Genomic DNA, 23,771 nt, shown 5'->3' on the forward strand with positions numbered 1-23,771 from the left:
TGCAGCTTTGGGTAAGATAGGCACACATGAAAGGCTGTGTCTAAGTGACCATACAGAGCCATGGAGTGGAAGAGTCATAGGAGGAAAAAGACTCGACCAGGCTCTAGACTCTGAGCAGTCTGCCTTTCAAGATTGCTGCCTTAATCCCACCAGGTAAGCCAGTGCCTATAGGGTGACAGCCTTATAGGCCCTAATCAACAGTACTGCAGTGGAAAACTAACAAAAGGGTGCTATGCATTCATTCCTAAGGTTAGGATTTCTGGTTGGTGTGAACTTGGCCCTAAAGCTGTTTCAATAAGTAGTGCCATTCAAATGTAATGTAGAATAATATTTCAGTAAACATTAAATATCAATTTCAATATCTTAGACTATATGGCCAGAGATGGGATTATTGCATCATGTCATGGTATGTTTGGATGCAGTTTGAATTATTTTTGACAGTGTATATTGTGAATGCTTAGTCCTAGCAAATGGCAGTGCCATTGTGGATCATCTCCATTAAATCATCAATTGAAGATGAAATGAAGATGTTCCAGAACAAACCAAAACTCAAAGTGTTTATGAGCACTCATCTGGCATTAAAGATCATGTGCTGTACAAAGACATTCATGTGTCTGGAAAGCAGCAGAGGACGGACCAAGTGCTTGGCCACCTGCACCCACGTGGGAGACATTGTGGTAGGAGATCCTTGCTGCTGGCATCAGGTCAGCCCAACTCCAGCTCTTCCAACTGTTGGTGGAGGGAAAGATTGAGTCAAAGATTTCTCTGGAACTCTCCCTGTCTAACTCTGACATTCACATAAATACATGAATTTTTAACAAAATCTCATGAGTTTCATGTCAAAGTAAACAGAGTCCCTAAACTACCTGAACAATGTATTCCGGCATCATCCAGTTAGTTGCAGATTTACTCAATTACCTGGGTTCATCTTAAACAGTTATATCACCTGAAATTTATATTAGCTTTACATAGTGCTATCAATACATTCCACGTGCATTTATTTATTGTCTTAAGGTACATGCTTGTAAGGAACAGACAGGCCACACTGCATCACACCAAAACACTTTGTGTATGAATGACATCATGAAAGAGAAAACACCATGCAGAGAATGGGAGATGCCCACAAAGCACCCCAGAGAAAGCCTGGCATCAAAATAAGCTTAGAAGTAGGAGCAACAACAACAGTAACAGTAGAAGAAAAACCTCTGACAATGGGAATAGAAACTGAATATTTTTGCAGAGATAAACATGTGGCTAAAAAGCAGCATACAGCCCACTAATCATCAGTCACCATAGATGTAGCCATCAAAGCCACATTGAGATAGCACCTCACATACACCAGGTAAGATACCATGAGATTTACAAAGGCAGAGCAAGATCATTAGAAGTGACAGGTCATTCAGGGAACTGCAGAGCCAACATACATGGAGGATGGAAAGAGACACGATAAATACAGCTCCCGTATCCAAATTATTGGATCCTTTCCAAGGAATAGACATATAAATCAACTATGACCTAACCATTCCACCTTTAGCCATATGCCCAAAAGACCTGACAATACCCACTCAAACCAATGTTTACACACCAGTGTTTACAGCAGCCTACATGAAACAAATTATTCAGCAAACACCATCTCCACTTAGGGAGAACAAAATACACCTCAATGTATCAATAGAATGAAGTATTGATTTCTCATGAAAAATAGGAGGGATTTTGGTAACATGTGGATGACATAAGAGAACAGTATGCTAAAGCACAGAAGGCCAGCTTTGTTGTTCATCCAGGGCAAGGTGTCAATTATAGGAAATAATCTACACAGTCAATATCATGGAAGTAGAAAGCAAATTGATGGCTGTGTGACAAGCATAGAAATAGAGTTCAAGGGACAAGAAAACAAAAGAAATCCTAAAGCTAAGATAAAAAATCAGAATGAAGAGATGCAAGAGTCCATAATCTTAAAACTGCATATATTTGTAATGAAAATTCATATTACATAAGAGCATTCATATTCTCTGATAATAACATTTATGCTTAAGAATTTTATGGATAATATTTTATACATGCGAACATTATATTGACAAAATATTACATCCAGAAAACCTACAGTGAATGTAAATTTACTCTTTAATATAAAATTCCAATGGAGGTGAACAGAAAAACATGAGAGCTCATATGTTACATTAAGACAAAACATGAGTGTTTTTTCAGTTAGGAATTAGGGAATCAATGGAAATTAAAATGCTTGAGAATTTCCTTAGCCTGAAGTGTGAAGTGATTCTATCTCTGAATAGTCACCTAAGAACACTGTGACATTGAACTATTTTTTTATTTTAAGGATTTTTTATTTTTACTGGAAAGGCAGAAATAGAGAGGAGGAGAGACAGAGAGCAAGATTTTACATCCATTGGTTCACTCCACAAGAGACCCCAATGCCTGGAGCTAGCCAATCCAAAGCCAGGAGTCTGGAGACTCTTCTGGTTCTCCCACACAGGTGTAGGGTCCCAAGGCTTTGAGCCATCCTTGACTGCTCTCCCAGGCAAAAACCAGGGAGTAGGATGGAAAGTGGGGCTGGCAGGAGTAGAACTGGTGCCCAGAACTACTTTGTAAAAAAAGAGAAACAGATATGATTGCAAATGAGCTTGAGTCATCTCAGTCTATAACATCAGAAAGCAGAGGCAGAGTAGTGTCAGCTTTGTTTTATGACGCTAAATTGTGAGACAGTCCTACGAGCTGCTCTTAGAAGGAGTATTCCTGAATGCTTTCAGAAAGTTCTTTTCAGGCCTGAAAAGAATAATGTAGCATTTGGGGGCAAAGATACAGGCCAGCAGACCTACACTGGAGATCAAGATGGAGAAGACCTCCACTGCCACCATGACCTTCCCCTTGGTACTGTGGTACACAGGCAGGAAGGTCACCCACACACTGCAGAACACCAGCATGCTGAAGGTCAGGAACTTGGCTTCATTGAACGTGTCAGGCAGCTTCCTGGCAAGGAAAGCCACAGTGAATGTCCCCAGGGCCAACAAGCCCAGGAACCCCAGAACACAGAAGAAAGCAGTGTTGGAGCCCTCATTGCACAAGAGGATGATGTGTCCATGCTCAGAGTGTGCATCTGTGTCCACAAAGGGAGGAGAGACTCCCAGCCAGATGCCACAGACAGTCAGTTGGATGAAGAAGCAGATGGGAATGACAGAATTTGGGGCTGCTGACAACAGCAATCGCGTCATTGTCCTTCCAGGTTTCATGGCCTTGAAGGCCAGAACCACAGTGATGGTTTTTGCCAGCACAGCAGAAACAGCCACTTTGCCCACTTTGCCCACAAGGGCAAAGGTGATTTGTCTTAGCAGGCAGGTGACTGTGTTGGGACGCCCAATAAAGAGGAAGGAGCAGAGGAAGCAGAGGAGGAGGGCAATGAGTAGGATGTAGCTGAGGGTGCGGTTATTGGCCTTGACGATGGGTGTGTCTTGGTGCTTCACAAAGACCCCTAGGATGGCAGCTGTGAGGATGGAGAATGACAGAGCTGTGCAGGCCAGGGCCATTCCCAGGGGATCTTTGAAAGCCAGAAATGTCACTTTCTTGTCCAGGCATCGGTCATGCTCTGCGTTGGCATACTGGTGATCAGGACATGCCACACACTGGTCCATATCTGATGAGTAAGGAGAGATGCCATCATCCCACATGCAATTCTCTGAGACTCAGACCCCTCTTTGAGACCTGTTTGAGTACGTGTCCTAGTCTCATTAAAGAGATATAGCATTTCCATGAAAGATATGCAAGTCGTGGCTATTAATAATGCCCACCTTCCCCATTGTTTGGGAATCAGTCATTCCTTCATCCCACTAGGCAGCCTCTGTGCTCATGAGAACATTGTATTTTCACACTACCACGAGGTCTGCTGATTCAGTTCATGCTGCTTTACAAAGAATTTTCAGGACATATTCATTATTAGCTCTGTAAATTCTTTGGTCATGGTCTTCCAATTTGAAAGGGAAGTTACTGGATTTCAGTGGTCCCATGTTCTCACACATTGTACCCTCTTGTTGCATCCTCATGTGTGGCATGAGCAGGCTGCCTCCCCCTGCCTTACTTTTAACAGTACACTTCCCTCCCTTCTCTCATAGCCTCCTCAACCAACCACCCATGTCCTAATATGATGTGCTGTTGAGGGGTGGTGCTCTCTGTAAGTTGATGAAAGCTCCTGACCAGGTGTTGGAACAAATATATGAAGAAATGCACTAGAAATCTCTGTGGGAAAAATGGGTGCAAAGCAGAGTAAAGTAAAAATCCTGTTCTCTGTTACTGACAAGATGGATTTTATTCATTTTCTCTAAACCATGCGTCTTTCAAAGCAGAGCATCTCCCAAGGGATGACTTGGGTTACAACATGAAAAGGGACCAACACTGATGGAAAACCACTGTGGTTAAGGCAACTGGCCACCTTCCAGACAAAGAAAAGGGACTCAGGCCAGCCTCCCCTAATATGCTTCCCTCAGAGAACTCACTGGAACTTGTGCTGGAATCACATTCCACCTGTAAATCACCTGCGCCCCTACTGGCGTGTTTGTCTGCAGCTTTTCAATTTCATGTTGATTTTTCAGTGTGTTGAACAAATCTATATGTATGATTTCAAACTGACATTTGATAGAATTACTAGAGATCCCTGAAAATTTCTGCATGAATAGAAACTGAGTCTGCATGGTCACACACACGCACACACACGTTTTTATGACTTATGAAGATGTGCAGATGCATACACACAACACAGACACATAGGCAGTAACCTCATGACTTCCTCTGGATATGTCATATCTCTGATTGCTAATTTTGCATACGAATCCAGCTGACACTACTCATTAGACTCTGTCTCAGATTTTCCTTGTGCTTCACAACCTCTCTCTAGGGTCTTTGCTGATTCCTCTATCACTGATCTACATTGTTATGTACATTTAGTGCATCTTAGTGGTCTGTCTGCCCCTTCCATACATGATGTTCTATTCATATTTGATGCCATATGTCAGCCTGTATGTCACCTGCATCATGCTTCCTGTGTCATTCAATCTCCTGTTTGTGTTCCTGCTAACACATGCAACACAATTCAACAGGCAGAGTTCCTTGAGTAGAGGTACTATTCATAATTATGAAAAGGAATTGTTTTCTGAAGGTAGGCAGAATTTCCTCCCAAGCATCATCCCACATATTGATAATTTTTTGAAGGAACTGAAAGAACAGCAAAGAGAGTTGTGGAATTTCTCTGTGAGGAAGATTTGCACTTACCAGTCTCATTGGCAATCTCATTGTCTAGACAGAGGGTGCAGCCAAAACAGCAGGTGGGCGCTCCCTCCCGAGTGGTTCTCCGGAACCCATGACCACAGCTGGTGCTGCACACTGATTGTGGGGGCTAAGGAAAATGACACATCTGTTGGTCATATGTGGAGCTGGTCAGGAAAACACACTTCCTAGGAGACACGTCAGAGTTTGGGAGATGAGGAAATTTTATTTGTAAATACCAGACTTCTATTACATTATGTGTATGCCATATTGTGTATGCCTAGAGGCAGGGAAATAGATTCAAAACACACAGGGAACAGTTGTGTATACTTTCTTGATCTTGAGAGAATGAGAACATGCAAACACACTGAAGTGAAGAGGGAGTGGTTTAGGCTGCAAAACGTAATTCTGAGGCCATGGGGCACAGCGCTGCATCCTGATGCTGTCAGTTTGCAGATGGAGCCGCATGATGAACTCACCTGTGTGATCCCAGTGGCCCACTCTATCAGCTCCTCAGAGAGAGACAACTGTTGGCCTGGTGGATCATAGGGGGAGAAATGTCCCACTTTCATGGTATGGCCAAGTCCTTGGGGAAAATTCCAGAAATTCAGAATGTCATATGCTGCAGCCAGCTTTCTTTTCTGGTCCAGGTTCACAGGGTCACCAGCAGGATTTGTAAACTGGAGGCTCTTGAGAAAGGGATGCACCTCCTGAAAGAATCACATCATCCTATGAGAAAGTGGACCAGATGTGAATACTCAAGACTGAAGCAGGACAAATCCTCTGTCTGTGACCACTGCCTCCCCATGAACTGCATCACACAAAGGAAAGAACACAGAGAATTCCATTCAATCATTGCCACTCCCCAGTCAAACAGAAAGAAAATGACAAAAACATGACCCATCACACAGCAGCAGGTGGCTGGTTTTGAAGGTTTTTATTTGTGAAGCCTAAGCAGCTATTCACGTTGGCTGATTTACTCAATGTACCAGTGTGTAACAATCAATGGTCATCAGAAGGAATTGACTCATCACCCAATGTGAGCAGGTAAGAGAGCATTCATGCCCACTGGGCACTAGCGCCCTCAGCTCCACTGGACACTGACAGAGCTCAATCCTCGACTGCCTAATTTGAGCAATTCATAATACAATCCTGGTACCAGCTATGTCAACACAGAGTGGACTGGAGTCAGCTCTTTGCACGAAAGCCCTTGTACTGAACCAGCATCTTCTCCTTGGTCCATGGTACATGGGTGATGATGGAAACCCCTGACCAACTATTCCTTTACCTCCCAGACAATGTACACATGCAGGGTTCCTTGTATGTTGGAACCAGGGTCCTCCGTGAGGAGATCCTCCCACATTCAGGACCACACCAGGGAAACACATCAGCTGGACGACCTGTCAGTCCAGGAACACAGCATACCTGCCAGTGGGGAATCATTGTAGTCCCATCAGGCCCTGATGGCTGCACTTCTGATGCATGTTCATGCATCTTGTGTAAAGAGTGGGCCACAGCATGCACAGCATTGTATATGTGGTAGCTCCCTTCACTCATTGTCATGTCAAAATCCTGCCAGGACAGCCACTCCAGGGAGGCATTTGGGGGACAACCTTGCAGTGTCCTACAGTCAGCATCGGAAATGGAGCAGTTAAAGGCCAGAGGCCAGAACAGGGCAAGGTAAATGTTTTCTGGATACTTGGCAGGAGTTGCTGTTTGCAGGAAGGGTCTGAAACCAGAGATCTCTCTGTTTTGCGTAGTGAAGACGAGGGCACCGTGGAAGGAATGCAGCAGGAAGTTTTGCATACTGGTGGCAAAGTCCAAGTGGGAGGTAGTGACCCAGACCTTCCATGTGATCAGCGACTTTGTCAGCACCAATATCAGGTTGGTAAATGATTCTGTGTCACCAAACAGAACAACCACATTGGCTGAGGACATCATGATGCGGGTTGGCTGTTTTAACTCTACTGAGGGAACAAAGTGGTAGTTGACTGGTATCAGCTCCACAAAGGCCAGGCAGAGGCCATGCTCATGCATCTCTGCTCTCAAATCGGACAGAAACACCACACCCTTCTGGTGTTCGGAGACAAGCAGCCCCACCCACGTCCAGCCAAAGTGCAGCATCAGGGAGACCATGGCGAGGGCCAGAGAAGTGTCCTTTGGGGCCATCTGATAGACAGAGGGAAACAAGCTGCTGTCACTCAGAAGAGGATCCAAAGGACCCAGTGTGAGCTGAGGAGAGGAAATTGCACAGCATGTGAGTGACAGCACTGCTGAAACACACCACACTGATGTAGCAGATGTTACACTGGCAAGAGTGTTTCGAAAGATGAGAATAGCTCTCGTTTTCATCTTCTGTCTGCTGGCTACCTTTCTGGATCAACAGCCATCAGAAGCATACATCCAGAGAAGCCCTCTAGCTCCTTCTCAGTTGGGCTCTGTGCTGCCTAAGTGGATCCTGGGGATCCTGCACACTCCTGCTCAGAGCACCCATTGTGGCTTATGTGTATACCCCATCCCACGATACCCTGTTGTTCTGAAAAGTGCATCACAGTGGAATGGGTTCAGTTTTCTCTGTGTCCCATGCACCCTCACCTGTGGGATTCTGTACAGTTCCAGCAGCATCCCCATCTGGATGGAAATTCCAGTCTCTGATAGAACTGCCACAGCCTTGGCCCCTCTCCTGCATGTGTAGTTAGGGATGATTGTGTTTATCCCTGTCAGCCACATGAGTGCATTCTTCAGCATCCTCACATTGCTGTGCATGACATTGAAGAGATCAAATCCTAGAGTGTGGTTGGGCAGGAGGTGGGGGTTCCTGTTGATCTCCTCAATAGCAAACATCAGGGCCAGCACGTACTGGAAGTTCTTGGACTGAAAGCTGCACACAGGGCAAAAGAGATCATTAGGGAGAAGGGGCCGAGCCTGAGGGTCATCACATGCTTGGGGCTAAGATGCACAGCTAATGGTACTCACGGCCACCCTGATGGTCATCATGACCACTTCTTGGAGCAACTCCAGGGCTGTCCCAGCCTTGGCCACACAGTACTCACTGTGGGAGATCAGCTGATGTCATGGAGGTGGTTTGCCTGGCAGGAGTTCATTCTTTGGGGATCCTAGAAATGGGCTGAATTGTCCACATGACAATGCTGCATTCCTCCATCTGCTGAGCACACTGCATGAGCAATGTGCTCTCCACAGCACACAGGCACACTGCTGGTGCCTCAGCCCTAGCCTGGCTGCCGTCACAGTTCTGCAAAACAAAGCTATGTGGCTTGGCCACACTGACTAAGGTGTGCTGTTATAAGGCTGTGTGTGCTGTTACAGGGCTGATCTTCACTCTGAAAGCACATCTGGTCATCTCTGTTTCTATTGGGAAACAGCTGCCTCTACCAAGTTCTCACGTTTGATGTCTAATGTCAACTATAGGACAAGCATGAACATTCCCTCCCTTCCCCACAAAGGATTCCTCTGATGAAGAGAGCTTAATGAATGGAGAGGACAATCACTTCTGAGACAGCTTGTGTAGGGGCGCAAAGATTCATAGACCCAACTGCTCCCTCACAGTGGGACAAGAGTTCACACTGGATTACCTGCATTAAACCTGGAATTGTATGGTTTGGCACCATAGTGTATTAGGCTAAGCCTCTGTGTGTCATCTAGTAATTGTATATGGATTCTTATTTTTGAATTCTCTAATAGACTTCTAGTTCTGCTCCCTGCTTATGCCCTGGAAAGCAGGAGAGGATTTTGCTTTAAGCCCTTGGGACCCAGTACCCACTTGGGAAATATGGAAGAAGTTTGTGGCTTCCAGCGTGGTCCTGGCTATTGTGGATACTGGGGAGTGATTCTTCTATATGCTGATGGGAGAGTTTTCCCTTTCTCTTTCCCCCTTTATGGATTTTTCTTTCCTAATTGGAAAACAGCAAAATCTTAGAGAAGCAGAAAAAGTAAGCAGTTGGATGGTGACAGCCTTCCCCTCCACGAGGAGGTGCAAATCTACAGCACTTGAAATCAGAGGACCAAAGCCTGCACCCCTGGGATCTCAGTCCTTCAGGATGAACAGTCAAAGCAATTTCAGGAAATAGTCTGAAATAGAAAGAAATCAACACAAATATAGAGTACAGCTCTGGCCTGAGTACTTTATGTTTATGCCATTGCACAGAGAGGCAAACAACCTCCTACCATCACGTTCCAGTTGAAATATTAACTCCTATTAGCTTAAAAGGGAAGGACCAAGAGGGAAAATCAAATCCATTTCTCATTCAATGTGGAGGCTTGAAGGATTATGACTTGTCATTCTTGGTTGTGAACATTTGGACAAATTTAGCACCTTGAGCAATTGGTAGAAACAAGAGGTGGTCGTCCGAGGAGCACAGGTCCAAGTAAAGGTCTTTTAGTGGAAGGAAATAGGTGTGAGTGTGAACATGCTGCTTTGAAGCTCAGACCCATCACTGCAGCATCTGGGGTCGGGCTCGGATTCTGTTCCAGAATGCACCTTCCTGAGTGGCCACAGGGGACAGTGCAAGTGGCTGCGTCCCTGCCTCCCATGTTGGAGAAATGACTTGTGTCCTGGCTTATGGCTTTTCCCTGGCACAGCCCCCACATTTGCAGCAATGTGGTAGGTGAGCCAACTGACGAGAGAGCTTTCTGGACTCTTGTTCTGTCTGACTTTCACACAAACAGAGAACATGTCATTCTGTGCTTCAAAGGAATTTCCTTCAGAATGTGGCTGGCACAGATATGCAAATGAACTTGGTTAGTTTTCTATGACTTAAATTTTTGAGCCACATGGAGCTAGTGTCTTACCAACTAGAATAATACAGTATAGACAGTTTATGTTATTTTATAATAAACAGGTTCAACAGCAACAGTGACAACAGAATCATTTCCCTGTATCTGGAAACATCCAGAACATAAAGCAGGCAGCAGTATCTGTACACACACATTTGCTGGGTTACAGATTCAGATCATGGAACAGGTTACACACAGTTTGTTCATGTGGCCTCCATGTGCTCACTGGGCCTGCTGACTAGACACCTGCCCATACGCATTGTGAGACCAGTGCAGGACCACATCATCAATCCACCCATATCTGGAACAGAACAGAAGAAGCAATGTTCTGGTTGCAGTTCCTGCTGCCCCTGTTGTCTCATGAGAAATGTCACATTACCCTGCTGGGCAGAGTACTATTACATGGAAATTAGAAGTGAAGGTATTATGAGTGCTGAGCAGGGGGCTCAACAAATGCCCTGCTAGACCAGTGAGTGGGCTCTGCAACCACGTACGGTGGCTTGAAGGCACTAAACTAATAGGCTTCCCAATAAGAGCCCTTAGTTTTCCCACCAGTGTACTTGGCCCAGCAGCATATTAGATTAGAGATTCCCCATTGGCATTCAGTCCTGGTATGCAGAGGAACAGCAGAGCCATTGAGGCAGAGTAAGGGTGATTGGGCATTTTCTGAAAGTGCTGCAGTCCCATTCCAACACTGGATTGCACAGAGCACCCACGTCCTCCTCAGGATTAACACATTGGTCACATGGCATAGCTCGCTCAAGGCCATTCATGTGCAATATGTTGAGGGAGATTGCTCTTGTTTCCTTTATAATAAATCTATGACTGTATGTATTGTCCCTCGGTCTACATCTTTCACAATAATGGAAGAATCGGTTCTTTCACCTTGAAAATAAATGCCTGTGAGTTTCCCAAAACTATACCAAGAGCCTGAAATGAAAACGGGATACTGAGAGATTCCACAGGACTAGATATAGAGATATCTTACTTACCTTTCCTGCAGGAGGATGCCATAAAAACACTGGGGGGTTCCATGTGGAGACCACACATGACAGACCCTATGCTGCAGTGGGCACTGAGTGAGGATGGTTTAGCAGGCAGCACTGTCTCTGATGGCTGGCCAGCTGGGAAACCTTCTTCCCAGAGCAAGGTGAGAAGAGATTCAGTTTCCTGATGCCCGAGAGCACTCTGTGCCAGGGAGCATTCTCCACCAAAAGTGTGCATGGCCTGGGGACTGGGTTTCCGGTGGGGATGTTGCAGTGTTCCACTCTACTCCATGAAAGTAGACACTCAGCATTCCTCTCTCCCCTCAACACAGCTCAGGGTTTTGGCTGGCAGAGGTGGAGTTCCCCTGACCTCTGTCGGATGGCAAGTATCGTGGGACCAGAAACACATTAGCTGCTCCCTAGGACTGTGGAAACCTTCTTTTGCTGAACTTCTGCCCATGTTGTACTGCTGTGAAAGGTGAGAGGCAAGGTCTTACTTGACCATTGCCTGTCTGATTTGGTTTTCCTGTATGGGTTGGGTTCTCTATATTTCTGAGTCCACTCATGGCAGTGTAGCCAGTATTCTCCTGTGTAAATAGAGGACGGAGGCTGCAAATGCACCAGCCAGCAATGATATTCCCATTTGCCATGTGTGCTCTCAGCTATCACCTGAGCAAATAGCACTCATCCCCCAGTCCAGGGAACACACAGGGACTCTCCCAGTGTGTCGTGCTAAGTGAAGATTGATGCAGACAATGTGGAGGAACTGTGTGACTAAGAGCATCTGTGTGCTAATGCAGGGCATGGAGAGCCCTGGGCTGAGGACCATGGAGTATGGAACACAGGAGGTGCAACTAGCATTGTTGTTCCTCCTGAAACACACAGATCTTCTTCCCCAACACCTCAGAGACACAGACCAAGGGTACTGTGTTCATCAGACTGCAGCCAAGGTCCCCAAGGTTTGGGGCAGGAGTCCAGTGTTAGTTGCCTAAGAACAGGAACTATATTCACTTCACTCCTTCCAGGGCCCTGACAGGTAACCAGCAGGACCTGAGAGGTGAAACATATAAAGGACAGGATACGTACCATTCAAACATGAGGTGTTCTTCAGGATTGTTCGGGATTATCTCGACATAGTATAAACATAGTGGTAAGAAGGCAGCCAGCAGCACATCTCCATCCTGGGAATTACCATGGTCCATGACATGAAAGCAGTTGTGGTTACCAGGCAGCCGGCACACGAGGCAGGGAAGCTGCAGAATGAGAAGGAGAAACAGTGGAGAAAGCATCTGGGAGGTTATGCAAAAGCCTAGGAGGCAGGTTCAAGGAACTGGCACGGTGTGACAGATGCATGTATATAGTGTTTGGGTGTGTGAGCTGCCTGTGTACTGGAGGGGCAAGTCTAATACTCCCGCAGCTGTCTCATTACAGATTCCCTTGAGGAATATGGAGTCCTTCTGGCCCTGGGGCTCTGCGGGTGCAAGATCCCATCAGGGTCAAAACACAAGATGGAAAACATGTTTGCTCTGCATCCTCCTCAGCCCCTGGTGGTGTCATGTCATCCAACTCTATGAACAACAATACTCCCAGGAGGAATGAGCACGAGATCTGGGCCAGGACCTTGTCAGGGAACCACTTTGATAATTGAGGTGATCATGAAGGTTGTTTGGTGAGTTCATGCAGGAATGTTTCAGCTTGACATATTCCAATGTGCAGAAAGGGAGGGAGCAGCAGCACAAATTTTTCTGGTGTACACCATGACCTTACACCATTTCAGGGTTTGGAAATTTCCAGAAGTACATTCCTTTCCTAATTACCATCAAAGCTCAATTTTTAAGGTTTATTTTTTATTATTATTTGAAAGGAGACATTTCAGAGGGAAGGACAAAGTGAGAAATAGATTTTTCCTTCTGCTATTGTTGCTACTCAAGAGGCCATAATGAACAGAGATGTCAAAAAACCTTAGAGATAAAAGGCATCTGAGAGAATTCTAGAATGCTGGTCACTTTTTAAAAATCAAATTGTAAAATACAAAGTGACAGATTTAAGGAAACATCTTTGTATGTCCTTCTCTTTGTAAGTCCATGTTCTAATACAAATATATGAATCTTTTAAATATCAAACTTTTATGCACTTTGTAGCCACTGGCCTCATGCCACTGTGGATCATCTCTATTAAATCATCAAATGAAGATGAAATGAAGATGTTCCAGAACAAACCAAAACTCAAAGTGTTTATCAGCACTCATCTGGCATTAAAGACCATGTGCTGCACAAAGACACTCATGTGTCTCTTAAAACACCTGAGCAATGTATTCAGGCATCATCCAGTTAGTTGCAGACTTACTCAATTACCTGGGTTCATCTTAAACAGTTATGTCACCTGAAATTTACATTAGCTTTACATAGTGCTATCAATACATTCCACGTGCACTTATTTATTGTCTTAAGGTCCATGCTTGTAAGGAACAAACAGACAGGCCACACTGCATCAGACCAAAACGCTTTGTGTATGAATGACATCATGAAAGAGAAAACACCATGCAGAGAATGGGAGATGCCCACAAAGCACCTCAGAGAAAGCCTGGCATCAAAATATGCTTAGAAGTAGGAGCAACAACAGTAACAGTAGAAGAAAAACCTCTGACAATGGGAGTAGAAACTGAATGTTTCTACAGAGATAAACATGTGGCTAAAAAGCAGCATACAGCCCACTAATCGTCAGTAACCATAGATGTACCCATCAAAGCCACATTGAGATAGCACCTCACATACACCAGGTAAGATACCATGAGATTTACAAATGGAGAGCAAGATCATTACAAGTGACAGGTCATTCAGAGAACTGCAGAGCCAACATACATGGAGGATGGAAAGAGACATGTTAATACAGCTCCCATATCCAAATTATTGGATCCTTTCCAAGGAATAGACATATAAATCACCTATGACCTAACCATTCCACCTTTAGCCGTATGCCCAAGAGACCTGACAATACCCACTCAAACCAATGTTTACACACCAGTGTTTACAGCAGCCAACATGAAACAAATGATTCAGCAAACACCATCTCCACTTATGGAGAACAAAATACACCTCAATGTATCAATAGAATGAAGTGTTGATTTCTCATGAAATGTGTGAGGGATTTTGGTAACATGTGGATGACACAAGAGAACAGTATGCTAAAGCACAGAAGGCCAGCTTTGTTGTTCATCCAGTGCACGGTGTCAATAATAGGAAATAATTTACACAGTCAATAACATGGAAATAGAAAGCAAATTGATGGCTGTGTGACAAGCATAGAAATAGAGTTTAAGGGGGAGAGAGAGAATCAAGATGGCAGAATAGGGTAAGGACACGTTTAATCAGATGGAGAAACATTTAATCAGGATGAAGCAGAGAGGACATATTTCAGGAAATAGGAAAGGACAGAACAGCAGCAGAGGGATATCTGGAGACTGACAGACTCAGGAAAGCAGTAGGCACAGCAGTGTGGTGTTGCAGTGACTGATACTCCAGCATGGCTATCTGAACTCCAACAGCAGCCAGAACTCCACCAGCAACCAGGTGGGAAGGGACTTTCACTGGGAGCTTGGGAGGTGAACCCAGACAAAGTACTGTCCATCCTGCTGGTCCATTTGACTTGACCAGGAGCAGAGAAGCAAATCTCAGGCACTGTGAGAACAGAGTGAATTTCATAGCCCAGTCAGCCCCCTAGAGCTGAATTGGGCGCCATTTTGCATAAGGAGAAAAGGGCAAGGGAAAGCACTGAGCATGCTCTAAGCAGGGAGTGCGCTCATTTCTAACCTGGCAAACTGGGACTGCAGGAGACAACAGAGAAATGCGCATGTGGTGAGCTCACAAGAGCTTGCTGAGGTCTCACAGGAAAATAATACCGACTGTGACATTTTACTGGTTAAAATAGGTCCATGTGGCACCCAGACCTAACGTCCCACAGGTTCCGACAAGATCAGCGCCACCAACAACCTAACTAGATAGGACACTTGGTGTCTCTCTAATCCTGAAACCCACTCCAACCGGAAGTGGGAGAAAGGTTGCAGAGACAATGGTGCAGCCTCAGCACGGTATCACAGGACATGGAGAGTGGTGAGCCAAGAGCTGGGGCTGTGGAGACCACGGTGCATATCTGACATAAGAACCCAGATCTGGAACTTGCTGGAGGTTGTGGCACAAGTGGCTGCAAGCAAAAATTGTGTGCCAACGGCAATAAGTAAAATCAATTGTAGACTGGTGGGTGACACAGCTTAGAAACCTGCCCCCAAGAAGAAGACTCTGCTAACCAGAAGTACAATGATCAAGAGCTAAAGAAGAGACAAAGGCACAATGAATATTACTGAGCACTCCCCTGCAAAGGAGCAAAACCCTATGCCAACCTCAGAGTTAACTGAGGAAGACATTGAGAAGATGGGGGACACAGAATCCATAAGACTCATTTTGAAGATTCTGGTGAAAAATGAGAAGCTCATGCAAGAGTTCAAAGAATTTAAAGAAGCAGTAAAGCAAATCAAGGCTGGTATATCAGAAATGAAGAACACAGTAGAGCAAATTAAAAGTACAGTGGAGAGTCTCCAAAATAGAATGAAGCAAGCAGAAGAAAAAATCTCAGAATTGGCAGATATCTCCTGCCACCAGGGGGAAGCAAACAAAAAGCTGGAAGCAGAGCTGCATCAGGCCAAAGAAAGTATTCAAGAATTGAAAGACACTATTGAAGAGGCCAAATATAAGAGTTATGGGTGTCCCAGAAGGTGCAGAAAGAGAAGCTGGGTTTGCAAGTGTATTTAATGAAATAATCAAGGAAAATTTCCCTAATCTGGAGAAAGAATTGGGAAACAAGATCCAGGAGGGACACAGAACTCCTAACAGGATTAATCTAAAGTGATCTTCACCAAGACATATAATTATCAAACTCTCTTCAATTGAATAAAGGGGAAAAATCCTTAAATGTGCACGTAAAAAAAAACATCAATTGACATATAAAGAAATGCCAATTAATCTCACAGGAGATCTCTCACAGGAAACTCTACATGCCAGAAGAGAATGGAGTGACATATTCCAGATTCTAAAAGAAAAAAATTGTCGGCCCAGGATAACATACCCGGCAAAGCTTTCTTTCATCTTTGAAAATGAAATAAAATTCTTCCAGGGTAAAGAAAAGCTAAAAGAATTTGCCTCTTCCAAACCTGCCCTACAAATGATACTTCAAGATGTTCTCTTGACAGAGAAGAGGAATAGGACCTACCCAAAACCAAAGTCAAATGGGAAGAACATCCCAGTAGAATGACAACAGAAGACTAAACCAATGAAAACCCATTGCTAAAATGGCAGGACCAAAGTACCACCTATGTATATTTAACTCTGAATGTAAATGGCTTAAACTCAATCAAACATCACAGATTAGTAGACTGGACTAAAAATCAAAACCCCATCTGTTTATTGGCTGGAGGAGACACACTCCAACAAAGATCAGCGGAGACTCTTATCACATGGGTTTTGTTGTTTTCTGTTGTTTTCATCTCTTCGGGATACTTTCTTCTGATTGGATCATTCAATGACTCGTAGATCATACAGTGGCATCATTTTCTTCAAGAAGGTTCTTGATTTTCACTTCTTCAGCTACACGTTATACATTTACTAGCATGTTGTTTAACTTCTTGGTGTTGTTAATTTCTTTTTTCTCTCGGATGTTGATTTTATTTTGTGGCTCTTCATTTAAGGGAAGGTATAGTAATTGTGTAATGGAGATTGTCATATCTAGTAACATGTCATTTAACTTCATGGCATTGTGAATTTCTATTTTTCTTTCTATTCTTTTTTTTTTTTCAACTTTTTTTTTTTTTTACATTATATTATGTAGTACAGTTTTATAGGCGCTGGGGATCCCCCCCACCCCTCCCATACCCCTCCCCCCATGGTGGATTCCTCCACCTTGTTGCATAACCATAGTTCAAGTTCAGTTGAGATTCATTGCTTGCAAACACCTGCCTAGCCTAAAGTTCAGCGTCTTATTGTCCAGATAAGTTCAGTGGCCTCTTGGGGAGACCTTCTATGGTCTGAAGATAGGTCTAACAGAGTAAAGATCCAGTCAGTTAAGAGCCCCAACAAGGCCTTAGTATCATTATACAACATTATGGAATTAATTGACATAGTATTGGGTAAACAATATGTTAAAAATAATGCAAGTTCCATTCTTCGAAACATCTGGGTTGAGACAGTATCAATGACAGGTTCAAAAAATAACAAACCACCAAACAAAAAATTACAGGTTAAATCAAGGCAAACATGTGGTATCTAATCTTTTGGGATTCGCTCATTTCCCTTAGCATTATAGTTTCCAGTTGTGCCCATTTAGCCACAAAGAACTGCATTTTGTTTTTTTTAATAGCTGAGTAGTATTCCATGGAGTAGATGAACCAAAGCTTTCTTATCCAATCTTCTGCTGATGGGCATTTCGGTTGCTTCCATGTTTTCGCAATTACTGATTGTGCTGCAATGAACATAGGGATGCATGTTGGTTTGTCGTAAAACAGGTGTTTTGGATATATTCCTAGGAGTGCTATTGCTGGGTCATATGGTATGCTGATTTTGAGTTGTTTGAGTGTTCTCCAGACTGATTTCCATAAAGGCTGTACCAATTTGCAGCTCCACCAGCAGTGGAGTAGGGTTCCCTTTTCCCCGCATCCTCGCCAGCAAGCGTCGTTGGTGTTCTTGTTTATGTGGGCCAATCTTACTGGTGTTAGGTGGTACCTCATCGATGTTTTAATTTGGATTTCCCTTATTGCTAGGGAGCTGGAACATTTTTTCATATGTTTGTTTGCCATTTGGACTTGTTCCTTTGTGAAATGTTTGCCCATTTCCCGTGCCCATTTCTTGAGTGGCTTGTTTGTTTTGGTTTTTTGGTTGTTTTGAAGTTCTTTGTATATCCTGGAAATTAGCCCCCTATCGCCTATATCGTGTGCAAAGATCTTCTCCCACTCTGTGGGTTGCTTTTTTACTTTGTTGATTGTTTCCCTTGCTGTACAGAAGCTTCTTAGTTTGATGAGGTCCCATTTGTTTATTCTGTTCTCAACTGCTATTGCTTTTGGTGTCCTTCTTAGAAAGTCGGTACCTACTCCTAGGTCTTGCAGGGTATTTCCTACATTTTCTTGCAAGAGTTTGAAGGTTTCTGGATGTAGGTTTAGGTCTTTTATCCATGTAGATTGGATCTTAGTGTATGGTGATAGATGTGGGTCTATCTTTTTGTTTCTACAGGCTATCAGCCAGTTGTCCCAACAACATTTACTAAAGAGTCCTTCCCACTTGCTTAAGCTGTCATTGGTCTTTTTGTCAAAGATTAATTGGCTGTATCTGTGTGGATTCCCTTTTGGTGCTTCTATTCTATTCCATTGATCTTCCTTTCTGTCTTTGTGCCAGTACCAGGCTGTTTTGATTACCACTGCTCTATAGTATGTCCAGAGGTCCGGGATTGTGATTCCCCCTGCTAATTTCTTATTTTTCAGGATGGTTCTAGCTATTCGTGGTTTTTTGTGTTTCCAGATGAACTGTTGAATCATTGTATCCAGTTCCGTGAAGAATGTTTTGGGCAATTTGATTGGAATTGCGTTGAAAATGTATATTGCTTGTGGTAGTATAGACATTTTAATGATATTGATTTTGCCTATCCAGGAGCACGGGATGTTATTCCATCTTTTGAGGTTTTGTTCAATTTCCTTTTTAAATAGTTTGTAGTTTTCTTCGAATAGGTCTCCTACACTTTTGGTTAGATTTATTCCCAAATACTTCATACTTCTCTCTGCTATTTTGAATGGTATCCTGTTGGTTAGATCTTCTTCCATCTTGGTGTTATTTGCGTACACTATGGCTGTTGATTTTCGTTCGTTAATTTTGTACCCCGCCACTCTGCCAAACTCTCGTATAAGTTCTAGCAGTTTCTGTATTGAGTCTCCTGGTTTTTCTATGTATAGGATTATGTCATCTGCATATAGTGAAAGCTTGACTTCTTCGTTTCCTATACGTATGCCTTTGATTTCTTTTTCTTGTCTTATGGCCTCTGCAAGTACCTCTAGGACTATGTTGAATAGCAGTGGTGATAGTGGGCACCCTTGTCTTGTTCCAGATCTCAGTGGGAAGGGTTCTAGCTTTTCTCCATTCAGTATGATACTGGCGTTGGGTTTTTCATAAATTGCTTTAATTATGTTGTGGATTTTCCCATCTATGCCTACTTTGGCTAGAGTTTTTAGCATGAAGAGGTGTTGGATTTTGTCGAAAGCTTTTTCTGCATCTATTGAAACTATTATGTGGTTCTTGTTTTGCAGTTTTTGGATATGGTTTATAACATTTATGGATTTCCGAATGTTGAACCATCCCTGCATTCCAGGGATGAATCCTACTTGATCCGGATGAATGATCTGTCTGATGATTTTTTGAATTCTATTGGCTAGGATTTTGTTGAGAATTTTAGCATCAATGTTCATCAGAGAAATAGGTCTGTAGTTTTCCTTCTCTGATGGTTCTCTATCCGGTTTTGGGATTAAGGTGATGTTGGCTTCATAGAATGAGTTTGGGAGGGTTGCTTCCTCCTCTATTGTTTTGAAGAGCTTGTAGAGGATTGGGGTTAGTTCTGTTCGGAATGTTTTGTAGAATTCTGTAGTGAAGCCGTCTGGGCCTGGGCTTTTTTTCGTTGGGAGATCCTTGATGACTGTTTCAATCTCTACCTCGGTTATGGGTTTATTTAATTCTGCAGTTGCCTCCGGACTGAGTTTTGGTAAATGGTGGGAGTCCAAGAACTTTTCTATTTCTTGGTGGTCCTCAAATTTGTGGGAGTACAGTTCTTTGTAGTAATTTCTAATTATTTTCTTAATGATTGCAGTGTCTGTTGTTATGTTGCCTTTTTCATCTTTAATGCTGTTGATTCTCACTTTCTCTTGTTTTTTTTTTGGTCAATCGGGCCAGTGGAGTGTCTATTTTGTTTATTTTCTCAAAAAACCAACTTTTTGATTTGTTGATTTTATGTATAGTTTTTTTGATTTCTATTTGGTTTATCTCCTCCCTTGTTTTGATGATTTCTTGTTTCCTATTGTGCGTGGGACTCTTCTGCTGCTGTTTTTCCAGATCCTGGAGGTGTGAGGTTAGTTCCTGTATTTGGCGTCTTTCTTGGGCCTTGACATGCGCTCCGATTGCGATGAATCTACCTCGTAGCACTGCTTTGGCGGTGTCCCACAAGTTTTGGAATGTTGTATCAGAGTTTTCATTGGTTTCCATGAATTTTTTGATCTCATCTTTAATTTCTTCTCTGACCCATTGTTCGTTTAATAGCATATTGTTCAATTTCCAAGAGTGCCTATACTTCCTGGGGAGTTTTGAGTTGTTGATTACCAGTTTCATCCCATGGTGGTCTGAGAGGGTACATGGTATGATACTAATGTTTTGGAAGTTGTTTAGATTCGCTTTATGTCCTATCATGTGGTCGATTCTGGAGAAGGTGCCATGCACCGCTGAGAAGAATGTATAGTCTGTGGCCTTAGGATAAAAAGTTCTATATATGTCTACTAAGTCCAGTTGTTCTATTGTTTGTGTGAGCTCTGTTGTTTCTTTGTTGAGTTTTTGTTTCGTAGACCGGTCCATTGTTGTTAGAGGTGTGTTGAGATCGCCTACAAGAATTGTGCGGGTGTCTATGTCTTCCCTTAAGTCTGTAAGTAATTGCTTTACGTAAGTAGGTGCATTAAGATTCGGTGCATAAACATTAATGATGGTGATTGCTTCTTGATGGATCATTCCTTTCACCAGTATAAAATGGCCTTCCCTGTCTCTTTTGATGTTAGTTAGAATGAAATCTATCTCGTCTGAAATTAGGATAGCTACCCCAGCTTTTTTTTCTCGTCTATTGGCGTGGAATATCTTTTTCCATCCCTTCACTTTCAGTTTCTTTGCATCCTTTCTGGTTAGATGCGTTTCTTGTAGGCAACAGATGGTTGGGTCTTGTTTGATGATCCATTCTATTAATCTCTGTCGTTTGATTGGTGAATTTAGACCATTTGTGTTGAGAGTTAAAATTGAGAGTTTGCAATTTTGCCCTGCCATGTGATTGTGTTGTGTGTGTGTTGTTGCCTATGTAATTGTCTTGTTTGTGCGGCCTTTAGTTTGGAGACCTTCTTATTTGCCAACTTTGTTTGTGATTTGCCTCCTTTTTGTCCGGGACTAGCGCATTTCTAAGGAGACTTTGCAGAGCTGGTTTTGTGTAGACATATTCTTCTAGTTTTTCTTTGCTATTGAAGTATCTGATTTCGTTCTCATATACAAATGAGATCTTTGCTGGGTAGATTATTTTTGGTTGACAGTTGTTTTGTTTCAGGACTTGGAAGATCTTTGTCCATTCTCTCCTTGCTTGTAGGGTCTCTTCGGAGAAGTCAGCAGTGATTCTGATGGGTTTTCCCCTGTATGTGATCTTTTCTCTACTTCGTACTTGTCTCAGGATTCCTTCTTTGTCTTCATTGGAGTAGAACTTGAGCACCGTGTGTCTGGGTGAAGATCTCTTTGGATCATGTCTGTTGGGAGTTCTCTGTCCATCCTGTATGCGGGGTGGATTCGTGTTCCAAGTGTTTTGGAAGTTTTCCTGTATAATTTCATCGAGCACTGCTTGCATCCCAGATTCTCTTTCTACTCCCTCGGGGAGGCCGATGATCCGAATATTCAATTTTCTAAGGTAATCCTTCATCTCTTGCATCATTTTATTAGTTTTGCTGAGGTTTGTCTCCAGCTGTTTGATTCGCTGGGCACTTTCATTTTGTGTGTCTTCTGTTTCAGAGATCCTTTCCTCTGCCGCATTTATTCTGTTGATGAGGCTTTCAATCTTATTATCTTGGGCGTCCAGTTTGGTTTTGATTTGTTGTATTTCGGTGATTATGCGGTTCTGGTAGTCTTCCAGCTTTGTGTCCACGTCTCTGAGAAATTTTAGCATTATTTTCATCAATTCCTTTGCTGGTAACACTTCCATGTCTTCATCTCGTATCGTCGATATTGATAATGGCTTTTGGCCCTTGTTTGGTGGGGTGCTGGCTCTTTCATCTGGAGCACAACTCTTTCTGGTGGTTTTTCCCATTGCGTTGGTGTATTCTGGTGAGGCAAATGGACCCGTGTGTTGAGGGGCTGTCAGGTGCTTTCCTGTAGAGATTGGAGCCTGCAGGCGTGGTGTTGCCGGGCGTGGTTATTTTCAAGGCACCGTTGGTGCGTTCTCAGGGCCCGGGGCTGTAGAGCTCCACCTTGGGGGCCCAGTGGATTCCAGGCACACTCTGGGCACCTCTTCTACAGGTGTGACACCCCAGGGCGTGGAGGGATGGAGGCGCTCTCTGGGTGTGCCCCCTTCACGGGAATCCGCAGGGCGTAGAAGGTTTTATGTGCTTTCTCCCTGTGTTCTCCGTGTCAGGGACTGCAGGGTTTTTCAGGGCCCACCTGGTGCGTCTCCCACACACGGGACTGTGGGTGAGGCACTTTCCAGGCGTGGCTCTTGTGCAGTGAATCCACCACTCGTGGTGTGTGGGTGTTCAGAGCCCCTGCTCCCGTGTGGCTCCCCCACACAGGCCCTTAGCGGAGGAGTGGCCCAGGCGCCCTGTTATAATGACTTCACAGCAGGTTCGCACTGTGTCAGTTTGGTGCAGGAGTTTTCAGGGCTCTCCTGGTGGGTCGCCCACGCTCAGAACTGCAGGGTGGGAGGCGAGAAGTGAGCAGTTCACTCTATGGGAGTGGTACCTGCGTGTCAGGGACACGCAGCGCTACACTTCCCAAATCTGAGCTCTCCTGACACCTGACACCTGCGCTGCGGAGGTGCTGCTGCTGCAGGCGGGGCGCCCAGCCCGCTCGGTGCGGCGCGCACTCACCAGTGCGCTCGGTGGTTTCGTGCACTCACCAGGCAGGATGTGGGGGACTCCAGACCCTCGCCAGCTGCCTCTGCGCACCGAGCCGCACTGGTCCCCTCAGCGCAGGAACTTCCGAGGCGCCTTCCCGCGGCCCCCCTCAGCCACCAACACAACACCACTGTGCGTAGTTCCACACAGACCCAACAGTTTCGGCCGCCTGCTCCGCCTTCTCAGAGGCTGGAATCTCAGCAGGGGGCGAGAAATGCGGAGGCTGCCACGTCAACCCCGAGCTCACCAAACGTCCGGCTGCTGCAGTCTGCCTCCACCGCTGCCGAAGGCCTCCCGCCAGCGACGATCCCCCTGATCTCCCTGCCTCCGAGCTGGCCGCGTCTCCCGTCAGGCCGTTTTCAAAAGTGACTCAGCAGGTCTAGAGTGGGATGTCGGTTTCTCTGACTTTGCCCTGCTCCGTTCTCGTTGTTCTTCCGAGTTGTGTGGATCTTTTTGGCTCCACACTGTCCCAGGGAGCTTCACGGACCTCTCCCTGCGGTTCCCTGCTGTTCCTCTTTGCTGCTTCTGTAGCGTTCTATCCCTCTCTCACTAGACGCTCCCTCACAGCCTTCCTCCTACGTCGGCCATCTTCGCTCTCCCCTCTTTCTATTCTTGATTTTGTATCATGACTTTTCATTTAAGGAATGTATAGTAGTTATGTAATGGAGACTAATAACCAGATGTGAGGATGCAGTGAGGTATGCATTTCTGTTGACAAAGATGGACTTACAGTGAAACTGTTTATTATATTTTGACAATAGGATTTTGGACTCTCTGCCATTGTCCATGCCCGCAATGATGAA

The 23,771-nt window shown here is 44.3% G+C and overlaps 1 protein-coding gene across 1 annotated transcript; it reads right to left on the reverse strand.

Moving 5' to 3' along the window:
* Window positions 1-2,723: 2,723 nt before the first annotated feature.
* On the reverse strand, window positions 2,724-23,556 carry LOC121148960 (vomeronasal type-2 receptor 116-like). Its single transcript, XM_040969348.1, has 7 exons — window positions 23,548-23,556; window positions 12,135-12,301; window positions 7,864-8,149; window positions 6,694-7,500; window positions 5,748-5,975; window positions 5,275-5,398; window positions 2,724-3,646 (listed from the first exon to the last, which is right to left on the reverse strand). Exons 1-7 carry the CDS (start codon window positions 23,554-23,556, stop codon window positions 2,724-2,726), a joined length of 2,544 nt encoding a protein of 847 aa, XP_040825282.1.
* Between the last annotated feature and the right edge of the window lie 215 nt (window positions 23,557-23,771).

Source organism: Ochotona curzoniae, unplaced genomic scaffold (genome assembly GCF_017591425.1).
Source record: "Ochotona curzoniae isolate NIBS_2020 unplaced genomic scaffold, NIBS_Ocur_1.0 contig_1858, whole genome shotgun sequence".
Classification (NCBI taxonomy): Eukaryota; Metazoa; Chordata; class Mammalia; order Lagomorpha; family Ochotonidae; genus Ochotona; species Ochotona curzoniae.

Excerpts from the sequence above, each read along its gene's own strand:
- LOC121148960 (XM_040969348.1), bottom strand. Across the intron at positions 8,150-12,134 it reads GAACACCTCATGTTTGAATG|CTTTCAGTCCAAGAACTTCC; the intron begins GTACGTATCCTG and ends CCCTGTGTGCAG. Across the intron at positions 3,647-5,274 it reads TGAGATTGCCAATGAGACTG|ATATGGACCAGTGTGTGGCA; the intron begins GTAAGTGCAAAT and ends CTTACTCATCAG.